The following is a 19,934-nucleotide window of genomic DNA, read 5'->3' on the forward strand; positions in this document are numbered from 1 at the left end:
CTAGTCCTTTTATGTTTCTTATCCTCTCATCAATCAATTTCTAGAAGTTTGTACATGGTGGAAAAAAATCACCCCATAGAATATTCAGCTGACAAACTAAAGGAAAAAAAAGAAAATAAATAAATAGTTAAAGGAGCAGAATAAAAAGTGGGATGCTATGTTTAAAGGTCCTTGTGGAATCTAAAGCTATTTGACTGCTCCAGAATTTTCAGCATTTCAGACTGTGGCTTATCCTACCAATAAACTGATTTTTACAACTTGCTATCATTTGTGATTTGTGCAAAGTGAGACATAGTGATACTTGATGTGGGCCACATACCAACCGTAACCTGTTGTTCAACCAGGCTGTTGCACTGGTTACTGAGAAGGCCCAGGATTATTTTTTGTTTACTGGGTTATGTCACTATTGTGTACATTTTTGAATAGCTTATTCATAAAATTTTAAGTCACACAACAGTATGCACAGATTCCCCAAACAGGGGTTCACTTGGCTGATCTTTGATGTTCCTTGAATGTGTCCTCAAGATCCATTTACCAAGTGAATATGCTGCATTTGATGTGGACTTACATGCAACCTTCTGGACAGTGGAGACGAAGAATCTTAATTGTGCTGAGAAATTCTTTGTTGGTTCCAACTCCCAGAGCAACCTTCTGCCCAGCACTATCCTTCTGCCCAGCACTATCCAGGACAGCTTTGTATACCTAAAATGTCTGGGGAAGGTTGTGGTAGTCTGCTGGGTATCAGAAAACATGAACAGTCAGGGAAACAAATTATCAGGTGTGTAGCCATGAAAAAGTGTACTGAAAATCCCAATGTACTTTGTGCTACTACATCATCCCCTACCACCTAACTGTTGATGTACAGAGTCGTGTGTTGGTAGGAAGAAGAGCAGTTACCACTGACTGGAAATAAACTGTACCTTGTAAAACCACCTATTTTGTTGAGCTGTATATCCTTGAAGCCACGTGGACAAAATGAAATCCATCTCTCCTGTCTATAAGTGGGACATTGACCCATTGGGGCTCCAGTGAGAGGACCCTCTAGTGTGTGATACTTCATTATGAACAGACTTCCACGTGCTTTATTTCGACAAGTAGTATTTTATGTTCATAGAGAAGGGCAGAGCTACTTTATGAGATGAGCTGCCGTCTATTTTAGCAGATGATGAAACAAATGTTATAGAGAATTTTAAGATTATTTGAAATCTCTGACTTGTTCCCTAAATTATTAGGGATGAAATTTTATTAGGACGGTTCACACACAGAATTCCCCCCACCCCGAGAAAAGAAAAAAAATATCTGGAGCTCTTACTTTGCTCTTTTATTGCTTCGAAGCTTTAAGAAGGTTTTTGGGCAGTGACAGTGTTTCTAATTGGAAAGGTAGTACAATTGTGTGGGTGACTATAAGTGCATATGGGAAAGAGTGAGCAGGATTTTTCAGTTTATGTTCTATGCTGATTTAACTTTTATGCATTTCAACTGTGTTTGCCTCAGACTACTTTAAATAACATCACCATTCATTGCCCTAAAATCTCCCTCCCTCCCTCCCTCCCTCCCTCCCTCCCATCTCCACTGTAGATTATTGCATTAGTTGCATAACTGTAGCAATTATTTGTAGGTGTTCTTTGGGAAACCTTATGCCCTGTAGGAATTATTTGTAGATGTTGTTGTTGTGGTCTTCAGTCCTGAGACTGGTTTGATGCAGCTCTCCATGCTACTCTATCCTGTGCAAGCTTCTTCATCTCCCAGCACCTACTGCAGCTTACATTCTTCTGAATCTGCTTAGTATATTCATCTCTTGGTCTCCCTCTACGATTTTTAACCTGCATGCTGTCCTCCAGTACTAAATTGGTGATCCCTTGATGCCTCAGAACATGTTCTACCAACCAATATGTTCTGTGCTAAATCAGATGCCCTTTTACAGGTCATTTTTACTATTACTCGTTTCTGCCTGCATGTATTAATTTGTTATTCTCTTATGTCTTTGCTTCCACAGCATTTTATGAAAGCATTATGCAGTCAGTCATTTGCAAAACCAGGCAGCATACCTAAATTTACATTATGTGTGGAATTAATTGATTAGTACTGATAATTTTTGAGCATGCATTAAACTATATCATTCACACACTTGTTGGAGCAATTTGGCTTGGTGACTGATGGGGGCTAGCTGAATTGATACAAATCGAAGGTTCATGACAGCACTGACACTGACAATTTTCCCTTGATTCCAACCTCATTTGACTTTATTAGCAGACAGCGCATAGTCTAGCATGTCAGCTTTTGTTTATGAAAGCAGATGTGACACACACAGTGAATGACGCAGGAAACAAAACTGAGCTTGCGGACACAAAATATGATGGCGACAACAATGCCAGTGTCACTGTATTGTATGCTGGCCTAAGATCAGTAGCAACTTGAAAGAACTGAATATTGGTTGAAAGCTGTACACCCTCTTTTTATTGATTCTGCTATACTCATCAGGTACCACACAAAATGTGCTCACAAAATGTGTGATGAATAGAGGTTTCACCTTTTAAAATTTAATTAATTGTGTTTCCTACATATTTTTGACACCATATTTTCCATTTGTTTTATGTATTAGTTTTCTGTCTGCTAAGTGACATGTTTCATTTTTTTTACAGCACCAAAGAATTTCCTGACACAATAAGTGAGGATCTTGAACGTCCTGCGTTGAATGCACATTGTCATATTGGCCGTTTGTACAGCAAGTTAGTTACTCCAGACAAGAAAGTAAATCGCGAGAATATTAAAAAGAGCATTGATGCTTACCAGGTAAGTTTCTGTAGCTGCTTGCAATTGTAAATACCAGGTGGTTATACTTAAAGTGCAGCTAGTCACCAAGATCCAATGCAGGCTGTAGTTATCAGCGAAATTTGGTACATCTGTTAATGCATTAATGCAGAACTGATGTATGCTGGAAAAAAGTTAGTTCCAATTTTGGCCACCGAGTGCAAATATGGCACTATACAGCATCTCATCAACATCCCAGTGCTCCTATTGGACAAATTGCATAACCGGTGGTTAATAATAAAATCAGTATCGTACATTTCTTGCTTGTTTGACCTTTTATGCCCATATCCCATTCCTGATCCACTACGTATGGAAACATATCTGTATATCCTTGTTCCCGAGTTGCACCTGGTGGCCGGAATTGCAACTGATTTTTTTCCAGTGTAAATTAGTTCTGCATTAAAATGTTTACCAACTTTTGCTGCCATACAATAATTACAGGTCGCATTCTACCTCTGTGTGTAGCTGCACTTTAATTATAAATACCCGGTAGTTGCATTTGGTAGTCAACATATGCATCTTACCTACTACTGAATTACACAGACCCTCATCTCAGGTAATGAGGCATTTTGAGGACATATAATTTATTAACTGGTGTTAAAAACCATTGCAAGACTAGTGGAAAAAACTAAAGTAAGAAATGCTAATTCAGAAGCAGTTTCACTGTATTATGAGTTGTCAGCAGCATAAAAGAATGTGTTAAAATTCAATCATGGAAATTCAAGAGTGGAAATAATAAATGAAATATAACTACTGGCAGTGACTCTCCTACAGATTTGTGATAGGTGATGCAAAAGCATGATTGAAGCAACAGGAAACCCCTTGTTATGATGTGGTGCTCATAACATTTATTCCCCCCAGGGGGGTTCGCCGCTCTTTGGCAGGTTTGTGCTTGGCTACCACAGGGCCCCAGCCTTTCAAGCATTTTTCTCCTTCAGTGCTGCATATCTCTCCTCATGGTATTCCTTTTTCTCTAAGAACAGTCTCACCATTGTTTTTTGTTCCTTTTTTCCTTTCTTCATTCACCTTCTCCCATCCTTTTGGAAGGTGTTTGACTCAGTTCCATACTGTTGCTTGCTCCAAAAAGTGTATGCTTACGGTCTATCTGATGACATATGCGGTTGGATAGAAAGTTTTCAGACAGACAGGGAGCAGTATGTCATTCTGAACAGGGTGACTTCAACAGAAACAAGTGTAACTTCAGGTGTGCCCCAGGGCAGCATAGTAGGTCCACTTCTTTTTACGATTTAGATAAACGATATAGTTGATGGTATTGACAGCAGTATTAGACTGTTTGCCGATAATGCTGTAGTCTACAGGAAAGTAACATCACACTAAAGTTGTGAACAAATCAATGAGGATTTGCAGAAAATAAATGTGTGGTGTAATGACTGGCAATTATCTCTCAATATTAGTAAGTGTAACCTACTGCATATAACAAGGTGAAAATTCACATTAATGTAAGAGTACAAAATAAATGCCCAGTCTTTGGAAGCGGTAACATCCGTCAAGTATCTGGGTGTGACTGTTCGAAATGATCTCAAATGGAATGATCAGATTACACACGTAACAGGCAAGGCAAACTCTAGATTGCAGTTTATTGGTAGAATCCTGAAGCGATGCAGTCCTTCAACAAATGAAATTACTTTCAATGCGTTAGTTCATCCAGTCTTAGAGTATTGTTCGTCTGTATGGGACCCTTACCGGTTGGATCTGATTCAGGAGACTGAGAAGGTCCAAAGAAAAACAGCAAGATTCGTGACTGGTACATTTAGCCATCGCGAGAGCGTTATAAATCTGATAGAAAGTTTGAAGTGGGATGCATTTGCAGACAGACGGTGCACTAAACGGAAGGGGCTGCTTGCTAAATTCCGAAATCTGATCTTCACCGAGGATGTAGAGCATATATTATTACCATCAACTTTCAAATCGTGCAATAATCACCATCCAAAGATAAGGAAAATTAGAGCTCGTACTGAGGTGTTCAGACAGTCGCTTTTCCCTCACGCAATCCACGAGTGGAATAGAGGGGGGGAATATGACTTTGGTGCAGATTGTGCCCTCTGCCACACACTGCTTGGGGGCTGGCAGAGTATATATGTAGATGTAGATATAGATCCTTCCTCCACTTCAACGCTTCAGGCTCCTCTTTTTCTTCTTCCTCCCTGTGCGCTCCTGAAGGCCAGCCCACATCTCTGACATGTAACAGGTGACTGGGTAATGTGTAATCCCAGCCCTGGATGGACAGGTATGGTTCACATGTACCCCCTCGTACAGGCCAGACCCAGAGAGGGCTGAGTGCCTGAGCTGCTACCTTCCCAAATTGTTGATTGATCCCTCTGTCAGGTATTCGTGTGGTGCGAACAATCACCTAAGGTGAGTGAGAGTGAGCCAACCTCTGAGCCCCCCCCCCCCCCCCTGCCCCCAGTTGGAACGAGTGTGCCATTGGAGATGCTCACAGTCTCACAATGAGCTAATCATCATCTACACAGTCCACATCTACCAAACATAAATGGAATGAAGCTCCTGATTCAAAAACCCTCCCAGCTGCACTGGTTTCTCGTGGTTTCACGTACTGAAGACAGTCAGTCCTTTGCAACAATAAATCCATTTATTATTCAGAAAGATGTTGATGCAGTTGCTGGCCCTGTGAACTTTTGATTCTCAAGCACAACTGCTTGCCGCTTCGCTTCTCCATAGCTATACTGTTCGTGTCGAGGCCCATGAAACTCTGAATTCTTCCCGTGATGTTATTTACACTAGGCTGCTCAATGGTCTGACTGAGGCAGAAATCTGAGTGTGCCTCTCTGATCAGGGTGTTGTTGCCATCCATCATGTGATGAAAAATGTATATGCATCCTTAGTGTCCACATGCACTCTTTCTCATCTTTGACAGAGTGGTGCTTCTGTCCAAGATCAAAGGAGGCTATGAAGTTATTACAGTCCGACTGTACATTCTGAACCGGATGTGCTGCAACCCTTGTCATTGTTTCAACCACACTTGAATATCTTGTCGACACCTGGCCAAATGTGCAACCTGTGTTAGGGATGCACACGAGGATGATTGTGCGCCTCTTTCTTTGAGATTGTATCATGTATCTCGATGAGTGGACTGTCCAGGTGATCTGGGTGAAGGAAAAAGTGCCTTACCCAGTCGCTCACAAGTATTGACTAGTTGCAAACTGTGCATTCTACCATCTGGCACTTACTATACTGTTCTTGCTACATCTTGCTCCATGAAGGACATGTACAAGCAGACATGTGACCTCAAATTCAGCACTGCAGTTTTGAAATCGCCCAGTGTCATGGTAGCATCACCATCTACTCATCCTGCTGTGCAACAAGCCACCAAACATTTGCCTCCTGGGGCAAAGTCACCGGCTACACAACCGACAGGCCAGAAAGGGCAGAAGGAATACTCCCGCTATGACTTCCAATGTCCCTCCAGCCAACAAACATCTGAGTCTTCCTTTGCCAACTGGAAAGGCTCCAAGAAGTCAGACAAAGGCAAATGGTCTTCTACTTCACAGACTTGGAGATCCCCTTAGACGGTGTCACCACGCGATATCCTCACCCGGCTGACCTCTATGTCATCAGTGCGCACCGTCAACTATTTTTCTGCCCTGGACTCCACACATCGACAGAGAGAGAGTGCGGATGCCTCTGTAGATCTCATGGAGCATGATCCTCCAGCCTCAGTGCCCTGTAGCAGTGTGTCTTCGAAGGCTGGCACTCAGCAGCCGCTGAGGTGACGCCCCTTCATTTTTTTCCTTCCTCCTGTTTCCTCATTATAGCTCTCCTTCAATGGAATGTTTGTGGCCATTGATCAAACCAAGACTATTTGCAGCTGCTCTTAGAATTGCAGCATCTGTTTGTTTGCTACCTCTAGGGGGGGGGGGGATTGTGTCCTCACGACCACTTTGAGCTCTTGTATTTCCTCCCAGTCCGTTTTTATCTTCCCCTACCCCTCCCCTCCCCGAGGACAGCATTTCATCTCATGGGAGAGTCACGCTGCTTGTATGGGGTGATATTTATAGCAAACCCATCTCAATGACTACCTGCCTTCAAGCTGTTGCAGTTCACCTTTTCCTTTCTCACGTGACCTTTTCCCTTTGTACCATTTATATCCCGCCGTCATTCGATGTCACCAGGGCAGACTTCTTCCAGGTTATTGGGCAGTTACCTTACCCCTTTCTGCTGCAGTGCGCATCATCCCCTTTGGGTTCCTCCCAGAATCTGTCTGAGAAGTGCCCTTTTGGCTGACCTCAATCAACTTATCCTCCTCTGTCTTAACACAGGAGCACCCATGTTTGTTTCAGACTCCACGCACACCTATTCCCATTTGGACCTATCCTTCTGCACTGCGCAGCTTGCCCTTCATCTTGAATGGTCCATTCTCTATGGTACATACTTGAGCAACAATTTCCTGTGTGCTATCCATTTGCTGACTCCTACCCCACCTACATGACTTCCCAGGGGGCTCGCCACTCTATGGCAGGTTTGTGCCTGGCTGCCATGGGGCCCCAGCCTTTGCAGCATTTTTTCCCTTCCATGCTGTATGTCCATCCACTTGCTATTCTTTTTCTTCTCCCTTAGGGAATATGTCTGCGTTGTTATAGGAAATGTTCTGTCGCTGGCGTACAAACAGTCTCACCTTTGTTTTTTGCTTGCTTTTCCTTTGTTTCTCTTTTCCTCTCTTTCCTCCGCTTCAGTGTTTGAGGATCCTCTTTTTTCTTCTTCCTCCCTGTGTGCTCCTGAAGGCCGGCCCACATGCCTGACGTGTAACAGGTGACTGAGTAACATGTAATTCCCAGCCCCGGGTCGACATGTAGGATTCGCATGTATCTCCAGTACAGGCCAGGCCCAGGGAGGGGTGATTGCCTGACCTATAACCTTCCCAAATTGCCGATTGGTCCCTCTGTCAGGTGTTCGAGAGGTGTGAACAGTCGCCTAAGGCGAGTGCGCCCCCTCGTGAAGGGGGCACACAGTTGGAAGGAGCGCGCCATCGGAGACTCTGGCAATCGTGGGGGATTTGTCTAAAAAATGTAAACGTATGGAGGCTAATGATTCAAAGACCCTTCCTGCTGCAACACGGTTCCTTGTGGTCTCATGTACTGAAGACAGTCAGTCCTTCACCACAGTAAGTCTGTTTATTATTCAGAAAGGTGTTGATGCAATTGCCGGCCCTGTGAAATCCTGCTCTCTTTTATGGAATGGAACTTTGCTTTTAGAGACCAATTCTGATTCCCAACCACAACTATTGCTTGCTACCTCGCTTCTCCACTGTTATCCTGTTCGTGTCGAGGCCCATAGAACTTTGAATTCTTCCCAAGATGTTATTTACACTAAGCTGCTCGGTGGTACAACCGAGACCAAAATCCAATCTTTCCTCTCTGATCAGGGAGTCATTGCTGTCCATCAGGTGATGAAAAGGGTAGCTTCCTCCTTAGTACCCACTTGCTCTCATTTTCCCACCTTTGATAGAACGGTGTGTCCATCCAAAATCAAAGCAGACTATGAATTTATCACAGTCCGACCGTACATTCTGAACACGATGTGCTGCTACCAGTGTCATCATTTCAACTACACTAGAATGTCTTGTCGACACCCAGCCAAATGTGTCACCTGGGTAGGGACGTGCACAAGGGTTATTGTCCACCACCTTCTCCCCGTTGTATCAACTGCAATCGCGGCTATGCTGCTGCCTATTGGGATTGTCCTGTGTACCTTGATGAGGCAGACTGTTCAAGAGATCCTGGTAAAGGAAAAAGTGCCTTACCCACTCGCTAGAAAGTTACTGGCTAGTTGCAAACCCTGCATTCTTCCATCTGGTATCTATAGTTTCATTCTTGTTACCCCTCGCTCCATGAAGGACCTGGCCACGCAGACATGCAACCTCCAATTCAGCTCTGAGGTTGTGAAATTGCCCAGTGTCTAGTTAGCATCGCCATCCCGCCCAATCCAGCTGTGCAACAAGCCATCAAACTCTCACCTCAAGGGGTGAAGCCACCAGCTACACAACTGGTTCGCTGGAAAGGACAGAAGGAGTACTCCCGTGAAGACTTCCTCTGTCCCTCCAGCCAAACACCTGAGTCTTCCTCTAACCAGAAAGGCTCAAAGATGTCCACCAAAGGCAAACGGTCTTCTCCTACACTCACTCGAAGATCCTCTTCGATTGTGTCACCACGTGATGCCTTAGCCGAGCCAGCCTCCATGTCGCCGGTGTGCACCAACAACCATTTTTCAGTGTTGGACTCCGAAGACCGACTGCACAAGCAAGCTGAGACTTCTGTGGACCCCATGGAGCAGGATCCTGCTGCTTCTGTGCTCTCTAGTAGCGACTCTTCCCCAGCTGTCACTTAGCAGCATCCAAGGTGACACCCCTACATCTCTTCCTCATCAAGACTCTCCTCCAATGGCACGTTCGCAGCCTTCGGCCCCACAATGAGGATTTACGGCTGCTTTTAGCATTGCAGTGTCCCCTTGTACTCTGCCTTCAGGAAACAAAATTGCACCCTTACAATCACTTTGAGCTTTCACATTTCTCACCGATTCATTTTGACCTTACTCCTGAGGTTGGCATTCCATCTCATGGGAGTGTCATAGTGCTCATACGGAATGACATTCATAGTCAACCCATCTTCCTGACTACCAATCTTCAAGCTGTTGTATTTCGCCTTTTCCTTCCCCACCTGACTTTTTCCCTCTGTACCATTTATGTAACTCCATCATTCGATTTCACCAGGGCAGACTTCCTTCAGCTTATTGGGCAGCTACCTCCCCCATTTTTGCTACTTGGTGACTTTAATGCGCATCATCCCCTCTGGGGTTCTCCCAGGACCTGTCAGAGAGGTGCCCTCTTGGCTGGCCATCTTAACCAGCTTAACCTCTTCTGTCTTAACACTGGAGAACCCACTTTCCTTTCTGACTCCTTACGCACCTATTCCCATTTGGACCTACACTTGTGCACTGCCCAGCTTGCCCCTCATCTTGAGTGGTCCGTTCTTTCTGACACCTAATCGAGCGATCATTTCCTGTGTGCTGTCCATTTGCTGACTCCTACCCCACCTGTGTGCATGCCCAAATGGCAGCTTCCTAAGGCTGACTGGCAGCTTTACTCCTCTGTGGCGACCTTCGAGGAACAAGATTTCCCCAGTTGTGATGACCTGGTGGAATATCTCACAAACATTATCCTTACTGCTGCAGAATGTTCCATTCCCCACACTTCCTCTTTACCACATCGTGTCCCAGTCACTAGGTGGACTGAGGCATGCTGCGATGCAATTCATGCATGGAGATGTGCTCTCTGCGTTTCTAACTGCCATCCTACGATGGCAAACTGCATTCATTAAAGCAGATGCGTGCAAAGTGTCATCGCGTTCTTCGGTATAGCAAAAAAGCTAGCTGGATTTCATTCACTAGTTCTTTTAACAGTTCCACTGCTTCCTCTGTTGTGTGGGACAATCTCCGACGGTTCTCTGGCACCAAGATCCATTCCCCAATTTCTGGCCTGACAGTCGCTGATGATGTCATTGTGGACCCTATTGCTGTCTCCAACACCTTGGGCCGCCATTTTGCGGAAGTTTCGAGCTCTTCCCACTATCACCCTGCCTTCCTCCAGCGAAAATGAGAGGAGGAGGCTCGGGTGATATCCTTCTCTTCCCTGAATCATGAGTGCTACAATGCCACCTTTACTATGAGGGAGCTCATGCTCTCAGTTCATCCCGATCCTCCACCCTAGGGCCAGATACCATCCACATTCAGATGTTGCAACACCTTTCTCTTGTGGGCAGGTACTTTCTTTTTAACACATATAACCACATCTGGGCAGAGGGCATACATAAGCCCGGTCAGGACAACAACCTTCCTTATAGCTACCACCCCATCTCTCTTCCCAGCTGTGTTTGCAAGGTGATGGAACATACGATTCATGCCTGGCTCATATGGTGACTCGAGTCTCACAATTTACTGACGCATGCACAGTGTGGATTTCGAGTGCGGTGTTTTGCAGCTGACCATCTCGTTACTTTGTTCACCCATGTCATGAATGGTTTTCTGCAGAAGTCCCAGACTGTGGCCATGTTTTTCGATTTGGAGAAGGCATACGACACCTGCTGGAGAACTAGTATCCTCCGTACTCTTTACACATGGGGCTTCCATGGGTGCCTGTTTTCTTCAGGCATTTTTAAAAGACCACATGCTCAAGGTGTGTGTGGGTTCTGCCTTGTCGGACACCCTTATCCAGGGAAACGGTGCACCTCAGGGTTCCATCCTGAGTGTTGTCCTCTTTGCTATTGCCATTAACACTATAATGACCTGTCTACCGCCTGGCATCTCCGGCTCTCTTTTTGTTGACAATTTTGCCATCTGTTGCAGTTCTTCACGGACCTGTCTCACTGAGTGGCATCTTCAGCGATGTCTTCATCATCTTTACTCCTACCGAGTGAGGTGGCGCAGTGGTTAGCACACTGGACTCACATTCAGGAGGACGACGGTTCAATCCCGTCTCCGGCCATCCTGATTTAGGTTTTCCGTGATTTCCCTAAATCGCTTCAGGCAAATGCCGGGATGGTTCCTTTGAAAGGGCACGGCCGATTTCCTTCCCCATCCTTACCTTCGCATGGTACACCCAGGTGTTACATGCTTCACCCACTGTCCCTGCTGTCGAGACATCTTTGCGGGTACCGGGCACGCTTGGGCCACCCTCTCCCCAAGGGGAGTGGCAGGTTCAGCGGCGTTCATGGCGCACGAGGCGGAGGGTCAATGTGGAGGCTGGCCGTGTGGCATCGCCCGCTCTGCCTGTGAGTGGACATGTGGCCGCTCCTTCAGCAAGGTCCGAACAGGCACACGGGGGGAGGGGTTTATTAGTTATTGGGAGCTCCAACGTTAGGCGGGTGATGGAGCCTCTTAGGGAAATAGCGGAAAGGTCGGGGAAGAAGGCCAGTGTTCACTCTGTCTGCTTGCTGGGGTGTCTCATCCGAGATGTGGAGGAGGCCCTGCCGGCGGCGATAGAGAGCACTGGGTGCACCCGACTGCAAATTGTTGCTCATGTTGGCACCAATGACCCCTGCTGTCTGGGTTCAGAGGTCATCCTCAGTTCATACAGTCGGTTGGCGGAATTGGTGAAGCGGAAAGCCTCGCTCACAGTGTGGAATCAGAGCTAACTATTTTTAGTATCGTTCCCAGAACCGATCGCGGTCCTCTGGTTTGGAGCCGAGTGGAAGGCTTAAACCAGAGGCTCAGACGATTCTGCGGAGATCTGGGGTGCAAATTTCTCGACCTCCGCTATCGGGTGGAGAAATGTTGGGTCCCCCTGAATAGCTCAGGCGTGCACTACAACGCCGGAAGCGGCTACAAGGGTAGCGGAGTACGTGTGGAGTGCACATGCGGGCTTTTTAGGTTAGAAAATTCCCTCCCTAGGCCCGACAAGACGCCTCCTGAGACGCGGCAAGGTAGGAGTAGGCAAAATGCGACAGGGAATAACAATATTAATGTGCTAATAGTAAACTGCAGGAGCGTCTATAGAAAGGTCCCAGAACTTCTCTCATTAATAAACGGTCACAACACCCATATAATACTAGGGACAGAAAGTTGGCTGAAACCAGACGTAAACAGTAATGAAATCCTAAACTCAGATTGGAATGTATACCGCAGAGACAGGCTGGACAGTGTAGGGGGAGGCGTGTTTATAGCGATAAGAAGTGCAATAGTATCGAAGGAAATTGGCGGAGATCCAAAATGTGAAATAACTTGGGTGAAGGTCACGGTTAAAGCAGGCTCAGACATGGTAATTGGATGTCTCTATAGGCCCCCTGGTTCAGCAGCTGTTGTGGCTGAGCACCTGAAGGATAATTTGGATAATATTTTGAGTAGATTTCCCCACCATGCTATAGTTCTGGGTGGAGATTTTAATTTGCTGGATATAGACTGGGAGACTCAAACGTTCATAACGGGTGGCAGGGACAAAGAATCCAGTGACATTTTTTTAAGTGCTTTATCTGAAAACTACCTTGAGCAGTTAAACAGAGAACCGACTCGTGGTGATAAAATATTAGACCTTCTGGTGACACACAGACCCGAACTATTTGAAATAGTTAACGCAGAACAGGGAATCAGCGATCATAAAGCGGTTACTGCATCGATGATTTCAGCCGTAAATAGAAATATTAAAAAATATACCTAAAAACAAAGATGATGTGACTTACCAAATGAAGGTGCTGGCAGGTCGACAGACCAGGGTGTATATGACCCGGGAGATCCGGGAAAAACCCGTGAATTTTTTCATCCGGGAAAAACCCGGGAATATTTTAGAATTCCGGGAATTTTTCATTGTTTTCAGTCAAATTTTTGTAATTTGGACTGGTAAGAATGTTACTCTATCCCGCTACTGCAGAATAATACTTCAGCAATAAAACATGAACGAGTGAAGAAACGAAAATAAAACTTAAATTGCAAAGTAAATGCGTCATATACAGCAACAAAACAAAGTGCTCATACAAGCGTCTGCCAACAGCAAAATTTGTCAAAGGCTTTAGGAAGAATATGCTATGATTCGTAACAACAAATTGCCTCCGATGAGCGTGACGTCACAACTTTTTACATTAGATTCTTTTTAGCAGTTACAAGCGGAATCATGCGCTTGCGCCGTAGAGTAGTACCTTCTCCCGCTTCTGGCTACAGAAATGTGGCTGTTGGCTGTGTAAGCAGCCGCAGGTTCGAATGTCTTTTTTCTTTTATGCCCTAATGTAAGTTCTTTTAATGTTTTACACGTACAAACATACGGCTCCCTACGACATCGTAGCTGCGCAAGCGCGGTGACGCCTGTCATCTGGCGCTCTCTGGCAACTGCAGAAACTAACCTATTTCTAATAGGTCGCGGGAAAATATCCCGAATGGTGGTTTGAAAAGCGTTACTATCAAAGAAAATTTCCTTTTAGGCAAGTTGAACTACGTACGAGAATGTACGATGAATTTATTAAATCAAAGAGCGTATGAATCTCATTTAAAAATAAACTCTTTGATGACGAGCCATTTAGATGAATTTCGAGCCCAGAAGAATAGACATTTACGTAGTTATTAAAAATTTTAATGGCACATTTGTGTGATATATCTTAAATTGTAATACGCGCATAAAAGACCAACATTATATGTGAAAGCTTAGCTTCTCTTCCAGCGTATTAATCTTATAGACCAATATTATAAGTGAAAGCTTTACTTTTCTTGTAGCAACGCTGTGTATAATCCGCATTACTCTTAAAGACCAACATTATAAGTGAAAGCTTTACTTTTCTTGTAGCAACATTATGTATATTAATTTAAACCATTAACTTCTTCTGTTTGTGTGTTCGCGCTACTTAACAGTGATGTTGCTATTGGCTGACTTCATCACGTGTCATAAGCGCTGAATACCTGGTATCATCGGCTGGTGAAAATCATGTGACATGAGCTATGACTGGCTTATAAAAGCACATCGCAATCTCGATTTCAGTGCTTCGGAAAGTAACATGCGGTGTTTGGTGGAGTTCGAATTTATACTTTCGTAATACGAAAATATGCAGCGTACATGTTACTGCACATGAACGATCTTTCCAAAACGTTTTTTTTTTTTCCCCTGTGTTTAGTTTTCTAAAGTGCTGGGAAATTCTACGCCCGTGTATAAAACCATAACCATTCAAAGATGGATACGTTATACAGTTCGCCATCCGCAGTGGCCGTGCGGTTCTGGCGCTGCAGTCCGGAACCGTGGGAATGCTACGCTCGCAGGTTTGAATCCTGCCTCGGGCATGGGTGTGTGTGATGTCCTTAGGTTAGTTAGGTTTAAGTAGTTCTAAGTTCTAGGGGACTTATGACCTAAGATGTTGAGTCCCATAGTGCTCAGAGCCATTTTTAGTTATACGATTCCAAGAGAAAATGTACTGTCAGTTAACAGGAAAAAAAGTATGTTTTCACCTGGGAGAAAATGTATTTTTAACCGGGAAATCCGGGAATTTTTCTTCTCTGTCCACGTATACACCCTGCAGACACACAAACGAACACAAACATACACACAAAATTCAAGCTTTCGCAACAAACTGTTGCCTCATCAGGAAAGAGGGAAGGAGAGGGAAAGACGAAAGGATGTGGGTTTTAAGGGAGAGGGTAAGGAGTCATTCCAGTCCCAGGAGCGGAAAGACTTACCTTAGGGGGAAAAAAGGACGGGTATACACTCGCGCGCGCGCGCACACACACACACACACACACACACACACACACACACACACACACACACACACACACACACATATATATCCATCCACACATATACAGACACAAGCAGACATATTTAAAGACCTATATATAAGAAATATTAAAAAAGGTAGAAAGATTTTTCTGTTCAGCAAAAGTGACAAAAAGCAGATTACAGAGTACCTGACGGCTCAACACAAAAGTTTTGTCTCAAGTACAGATAGTGTTGAGGATCAGTGGACAAAGTTCAAAACCATCGTACAATATGCGTTAGATGAGTATGTGCCAAGCAAGATTGTAAGAGATGGAAAAGAGCCACCGTGGTACAACAACCGAGTTAGGAAACTGCTGCGGAAGCAAAGGGAACTTCACAGCAAACATAAACATAGCCAAAGCCTTGCAGACAGACAAAAATTACGCGAAGCGAAATGTAGTGTGAGGAGGGCTATGCGAGAGGCGTTCAATGAATCCGAAAGTAAAGTTCTATGTACTGACTTGGTAGAAAATCCTAAGAAATTTTGGTCTTATGTCAAAGCGGTAGGTGGCTCAAAACAAAATGTCCAGACACTCTGTGACCAAAATGGTACTGAAACAGAAGATGACAGACTAAAGGCCGAAATACTATATGTCTTTTTCCAAAGCTGTTTCACAGAGGAAGACTGCACTCTAGTTCCTTCTCTAGATTGTCGCACAGATGACAAAATGGTAGATATCGAAATAGACGACAGAGGGATAGAGAAACAATTAAAATCGCTCACAAGAGGAAAGGCCGCTGGACCTGATGGGATACCAGTTCGATTTTACACAGAGTACGCGAAGGAACTTGCCCCTCTTCTTGCAGCGGTGTACCGTAGGTCTCTAGAAGAGCGTAGCGTTCCAAAGGATTGGAAAAGGGCACAGGTCATCCCCGTTTTCAAGAAGGGACGTCAAACAGATGTGCAGAACTATAGACCTATATCTCTAACGTCGATCAGTTGTAGAATTTTGGAACATGTATTATGTTCGAGTATAATGACTTTTCTGGAGACTAGAAATCTACTCTGTCGGAATCAGCATGGGTTTCGAAAAAGACGTTCGTGTGAAACCCAGCTCGCGCTATTCGTCTAGGAAACTCAGAGAGCCATAGACACGGGTTCACAGGTAGATGCCGTGTTTCTTGACTTCCACAAGGCATTCGATACAGTTCCCCACAGTCGTTTAATGAACTAAGTAAGAGCATATGGACTATCAGACAAATTGTGTGATTGGATTTAAGAGTTCCTAGATAACAGAACGCAGCATGTCATTCTCAATGAAGAGAAGTCTTCCGAAGTAAGAGTGATTTCAGGTGTGCCGCAGGGGAGTGTCATAGGACCATTGTTACTCACAATATACATAAATGACCTTGTGGATGACATCGGAAGTTCACTGAGGCTTTTTGCAGGTGATGCTGTGGTGTATCGAGAGGTTGTAACAATGGAAAATTGTACTGAAATGCAGGAGGATCTGCAGCGATTAGTCGCATGGCGCAGGGAATGGCAATTGAATCTCAATGTAGACAAGTGTAATGTGCTGCGAATACATAGAAAGATAGTTCCTTTATCATTTATCTACAAAATAGCAGGTCAGCAACTGGAAGCAGTTAATTCCATAAATTATCTGGGAGTACGCATTAGGAGTGATTTAAAATGGAATGATCATATAAAGTTGATCGTCGGTAAAACAGATGCCAGACTGAGATTCATTGGAAGAATCCTAAGGAAATGCAATCCGAAAACAAAGGAAGTAGGTTACAGTACACTTGTTCGCCCACTGCTTGAATACTGCTCAACAGTGTGGGATCTCTACCAGATAGGGTTGATAAAAGAGATAGAGAAGATCCAACGGAGAGCAGTGCGCTTCGTTACAGGATCATTTAGTAATCACGAAAGTGTTACGGAGATGATAGATAAACTCCAGTGGAAGACTCTGCAGGAGAGACGCTCAGTAGCTCGGTACGGGCTTTCGTTAAAGTTTCAAGAACATACCTTCACCGAAGAGTCAAGCAGTATATTGCCCCCTCCTACGTATATCTCGCGAAGAGACTATGAGGATAAAATCAGAGAGATTAGAGCCCACACAGAAGCATACCGACAATCCTTCTTTCCACGAACGATACGAGACTGGAATAGAATGGAGAACCGATAGAGGTACTCAGGATACCCTCCGCCACACACCATCAGGTGGCTTGTGGAGTATGGATGGAGACGTAGATGTACCTCACCCGAGCTTGCGCTCAGTCTCTAATGACCTCGTTGTCAACGGGATGTTAAACGCTAAGATCCTCCTCTTCCTCCTGCTCCTCCTCATCATCATCATCATCTTTACTCCTGGAGTATTGACACTGGCTTTTGCTTTTCCAGTGACAAAAACGTCTGTATGAATTTCGGGCAGCACAAATGGTTTCTCCACCAGCTTTACATCTTGGGCCTGTTGCCCTTCCATTTGTTGAAACTACGAAATTCCTGGGGCTCATGCTAGATAGGAAACTCTCTTGGTCCTCCCATGTGTCTTACCTGGCAGCCTGTCCTACGTGTCCTCAATGGCACTTCCTGGAGTACCAATTGAACCACTCTCCTTCGTTTGTACTGTTCCCTCACCCGTTTGAAACTGGACTATGGGTGCTTTGTTTATGCGTCTGCGCGCCCATCCTGTTTATGCTGTCTCAGCACTATCCACCATTGTGGCATCCATTTGGCCATGGGAGCCTTTTACGCTAGCCCGGTTGAGATTTTGTATGCTGAAGCTGCTGAACTACCAGTGTCATGCCGGCGTGACTTTCTCTGCAGCAGGTATGCGTGCGGTTTGTCTGCCATGCATGGCCAACCCTCCTGTGCCACCTCCTTTGATGATTCCTTTGATCGTCAGTATGGGGCTCGTCTCTCTCCTCTGTTACCTCCTTGAGTCCGCTTTCGGCACTTTCTACAGTGGCTTATCTTCGTGCTACCTGCATCTTTCCCAGTGGGTGTGAACCCTTCACCACCTTGGCTCTGTGAAGCAGCCCACGTTAACCTTGGCCTTCATTCGCTTCCTAAGGACATTACTCCAGCCTCGGTCTATCGCCTTCAGTTTCACAACCTTTGCATGGAACTTCGCGACAGTACCTATGTATACACTGATGGCTCTCGGACTGACCGTGGGGTCGGGTGTGCCTTCATCATTGGCAACCGTGTCTTTTGATATCGGCTTCCAGCACACTGCTTAGTATTTACAGCTGAGCTCTTTGCCTTTATTGGGCCATAGAGTGCATCCGGCAATGCAGCCTTTTCAATTGTGTCCTCTGCTCAGACTCACTCGGCACCCTTCAAAGTCTATGTGCACTGTTCACCGCCCATCCCTTAGTGCAGCGGGTCCAGGAAAACTGTCACTTGCTCACTCTTGGTGGAGCCAGTGTGATGTTTCTGTGGGTTCATGGTCATGTCGGTCTGCACAGGAAACGAGGCTGCTGACACTGCTGCCAGGGCTGCAGTCCTCATACCTCAGCCCACTCGTTCTTATACTCACTCTGATGATCCTTGTGTTGCTGTCTGTCAGCAAGTGGTGTCACTTTGGCATCACCACTGGTCCCCCCTTCATGGGAACAAGCTCTGGCTTATTAAGCCTCTCTCAGCAGCTTGGACGACCTCCTCCTGGCGCTCTCACTGTGAGATCATTTTAGATAGGTTGTGTGTCGGGCACTGTGTTTTTAGCTATTGCCATTTGTTAAGTGGTGCTCCCCCACCTCTGACAGTCCGCCATTTCCTGACGGCATGCCCTTTTTTTTAACCACTTATGTTTTTGTTTGTCATTTGAGTTATTGGCCATTTTAGTGAACAACGTGCAGGCTGTTGACCGTGTTTTACTTTTTATCCGGCGTAGCAATATGGTGAAGGCCGTTTAATTTTTAGTTCAGGACCTCCATTTCTCTATGGCATATTTTTTAGACTTTCTCCATGTCCCTGTTTTTAGCTGTCTTCCCTTCTGTCGATTGTGGTTAACATGTAGTTGTTTTTAATTCCTCTCTTTTTCATGTTCTATAGTTTTGACATGAGCATTATGCCCCAAAACAAAATGAAACAAATAAATCACGGTTATTGAACATGAAACACAAGAACAGTTGGCACGAAGTAAAAGTCCAGGAATAGTCATAAGTAAGCAGCAAGCAAGAATCCAGCCAACACAATAATCTGTAGCAAATCCATGGAATAGATAAGTGCCATCACCAGTGATGTGACTTCAGTAATAACATCTACTGAGCAAACATGTGAATCTGCTTGTGCTTCACTGTGGGGGCAGGGTTGTGTTCCATTTCCTGGAGTGCCACTCTTCCTGAATGCCAATGGAGTAAAGCACCACCTGTGGTGCTATGTGACAAATCTTGATTTCTTGTCTTCATTTCTATTGCTGATCCCTCCCTCCTCTGAGATGGTATGTTGACTTGGAAAAGCCCCAACTTATGCTGGTTTTGACATGTAAGAAGGGATAGTACCTTGAATGTTGTGGGTTAGAGTTCCTCCATTCCAACATCCCTTGCAAGCAAGGTAGGATGCTAAGGAAAAATGGGCGAATCTGTCTCCCAGTTGTAATGAAGCAGGGTTGCCCACTGCTATCCTGTTTTGGTTTTACACTCCTTCAGTAACTTAGTTAAGCAATGAACTTTTACTTTTTTCATTTTCACTAGTCAGATTCCAACTACAGATTCTGTGGCCTTCAGCCTTATAGTGCAGAATTCAGAAATAGTTTAAATAAAATTCCCCTAGTAAAATGTATTATTTCAGTACATTCTAATATCTATTCCGAAAGTAATGAGCTAATCAGTTTTATTGTAAATGCATACTATTAACAGTTATGGACAATGACGTATATTCTGCAATACATATTAAGTAAAATTCGAGTGAGCT

At 44.8% G+C, this 19,934-nt stretch overlaps 1 protein-coding gene across 1 annotated transcript in view; it reads left to right on the forward strand.

The window, feature by feature from the left end:
• The window catches only part of LOC126092045 (KIF-binding protein), a 126,290-nt gene that overhangs the window by 88,097 nt on the left and 18,259 nt on the right, over positions 1-19,934 (forward strand). Inside the window, exon 5 of the mRNA XM_049907451.1 lies at positions 2,643-2,793. Coding sequence (XP_049763408.1) covers positions 2,643-2,793 — 151 coding nt within the window. The remainder of the gene's footprint in view (positions 1-2,642; positions 2,794-19,934) is intronic.

This window comes from Schistocerca cancellata, chromosome 7 (assembly GCF_023864275.1).
Source record: "Schistocerca cancellata isolate TAMUIC-IGC-003103 chromosome 7, iqSchCanc2.1, whole genome shotgun sequence".
In the NCBI taxonomy this organism is placed as follows: Eukaryota; Metazoa; Arthropoda; class Insecta; order Orthoptera; family Acrididae; genus Schistocerca; species Schistocerca cancellata.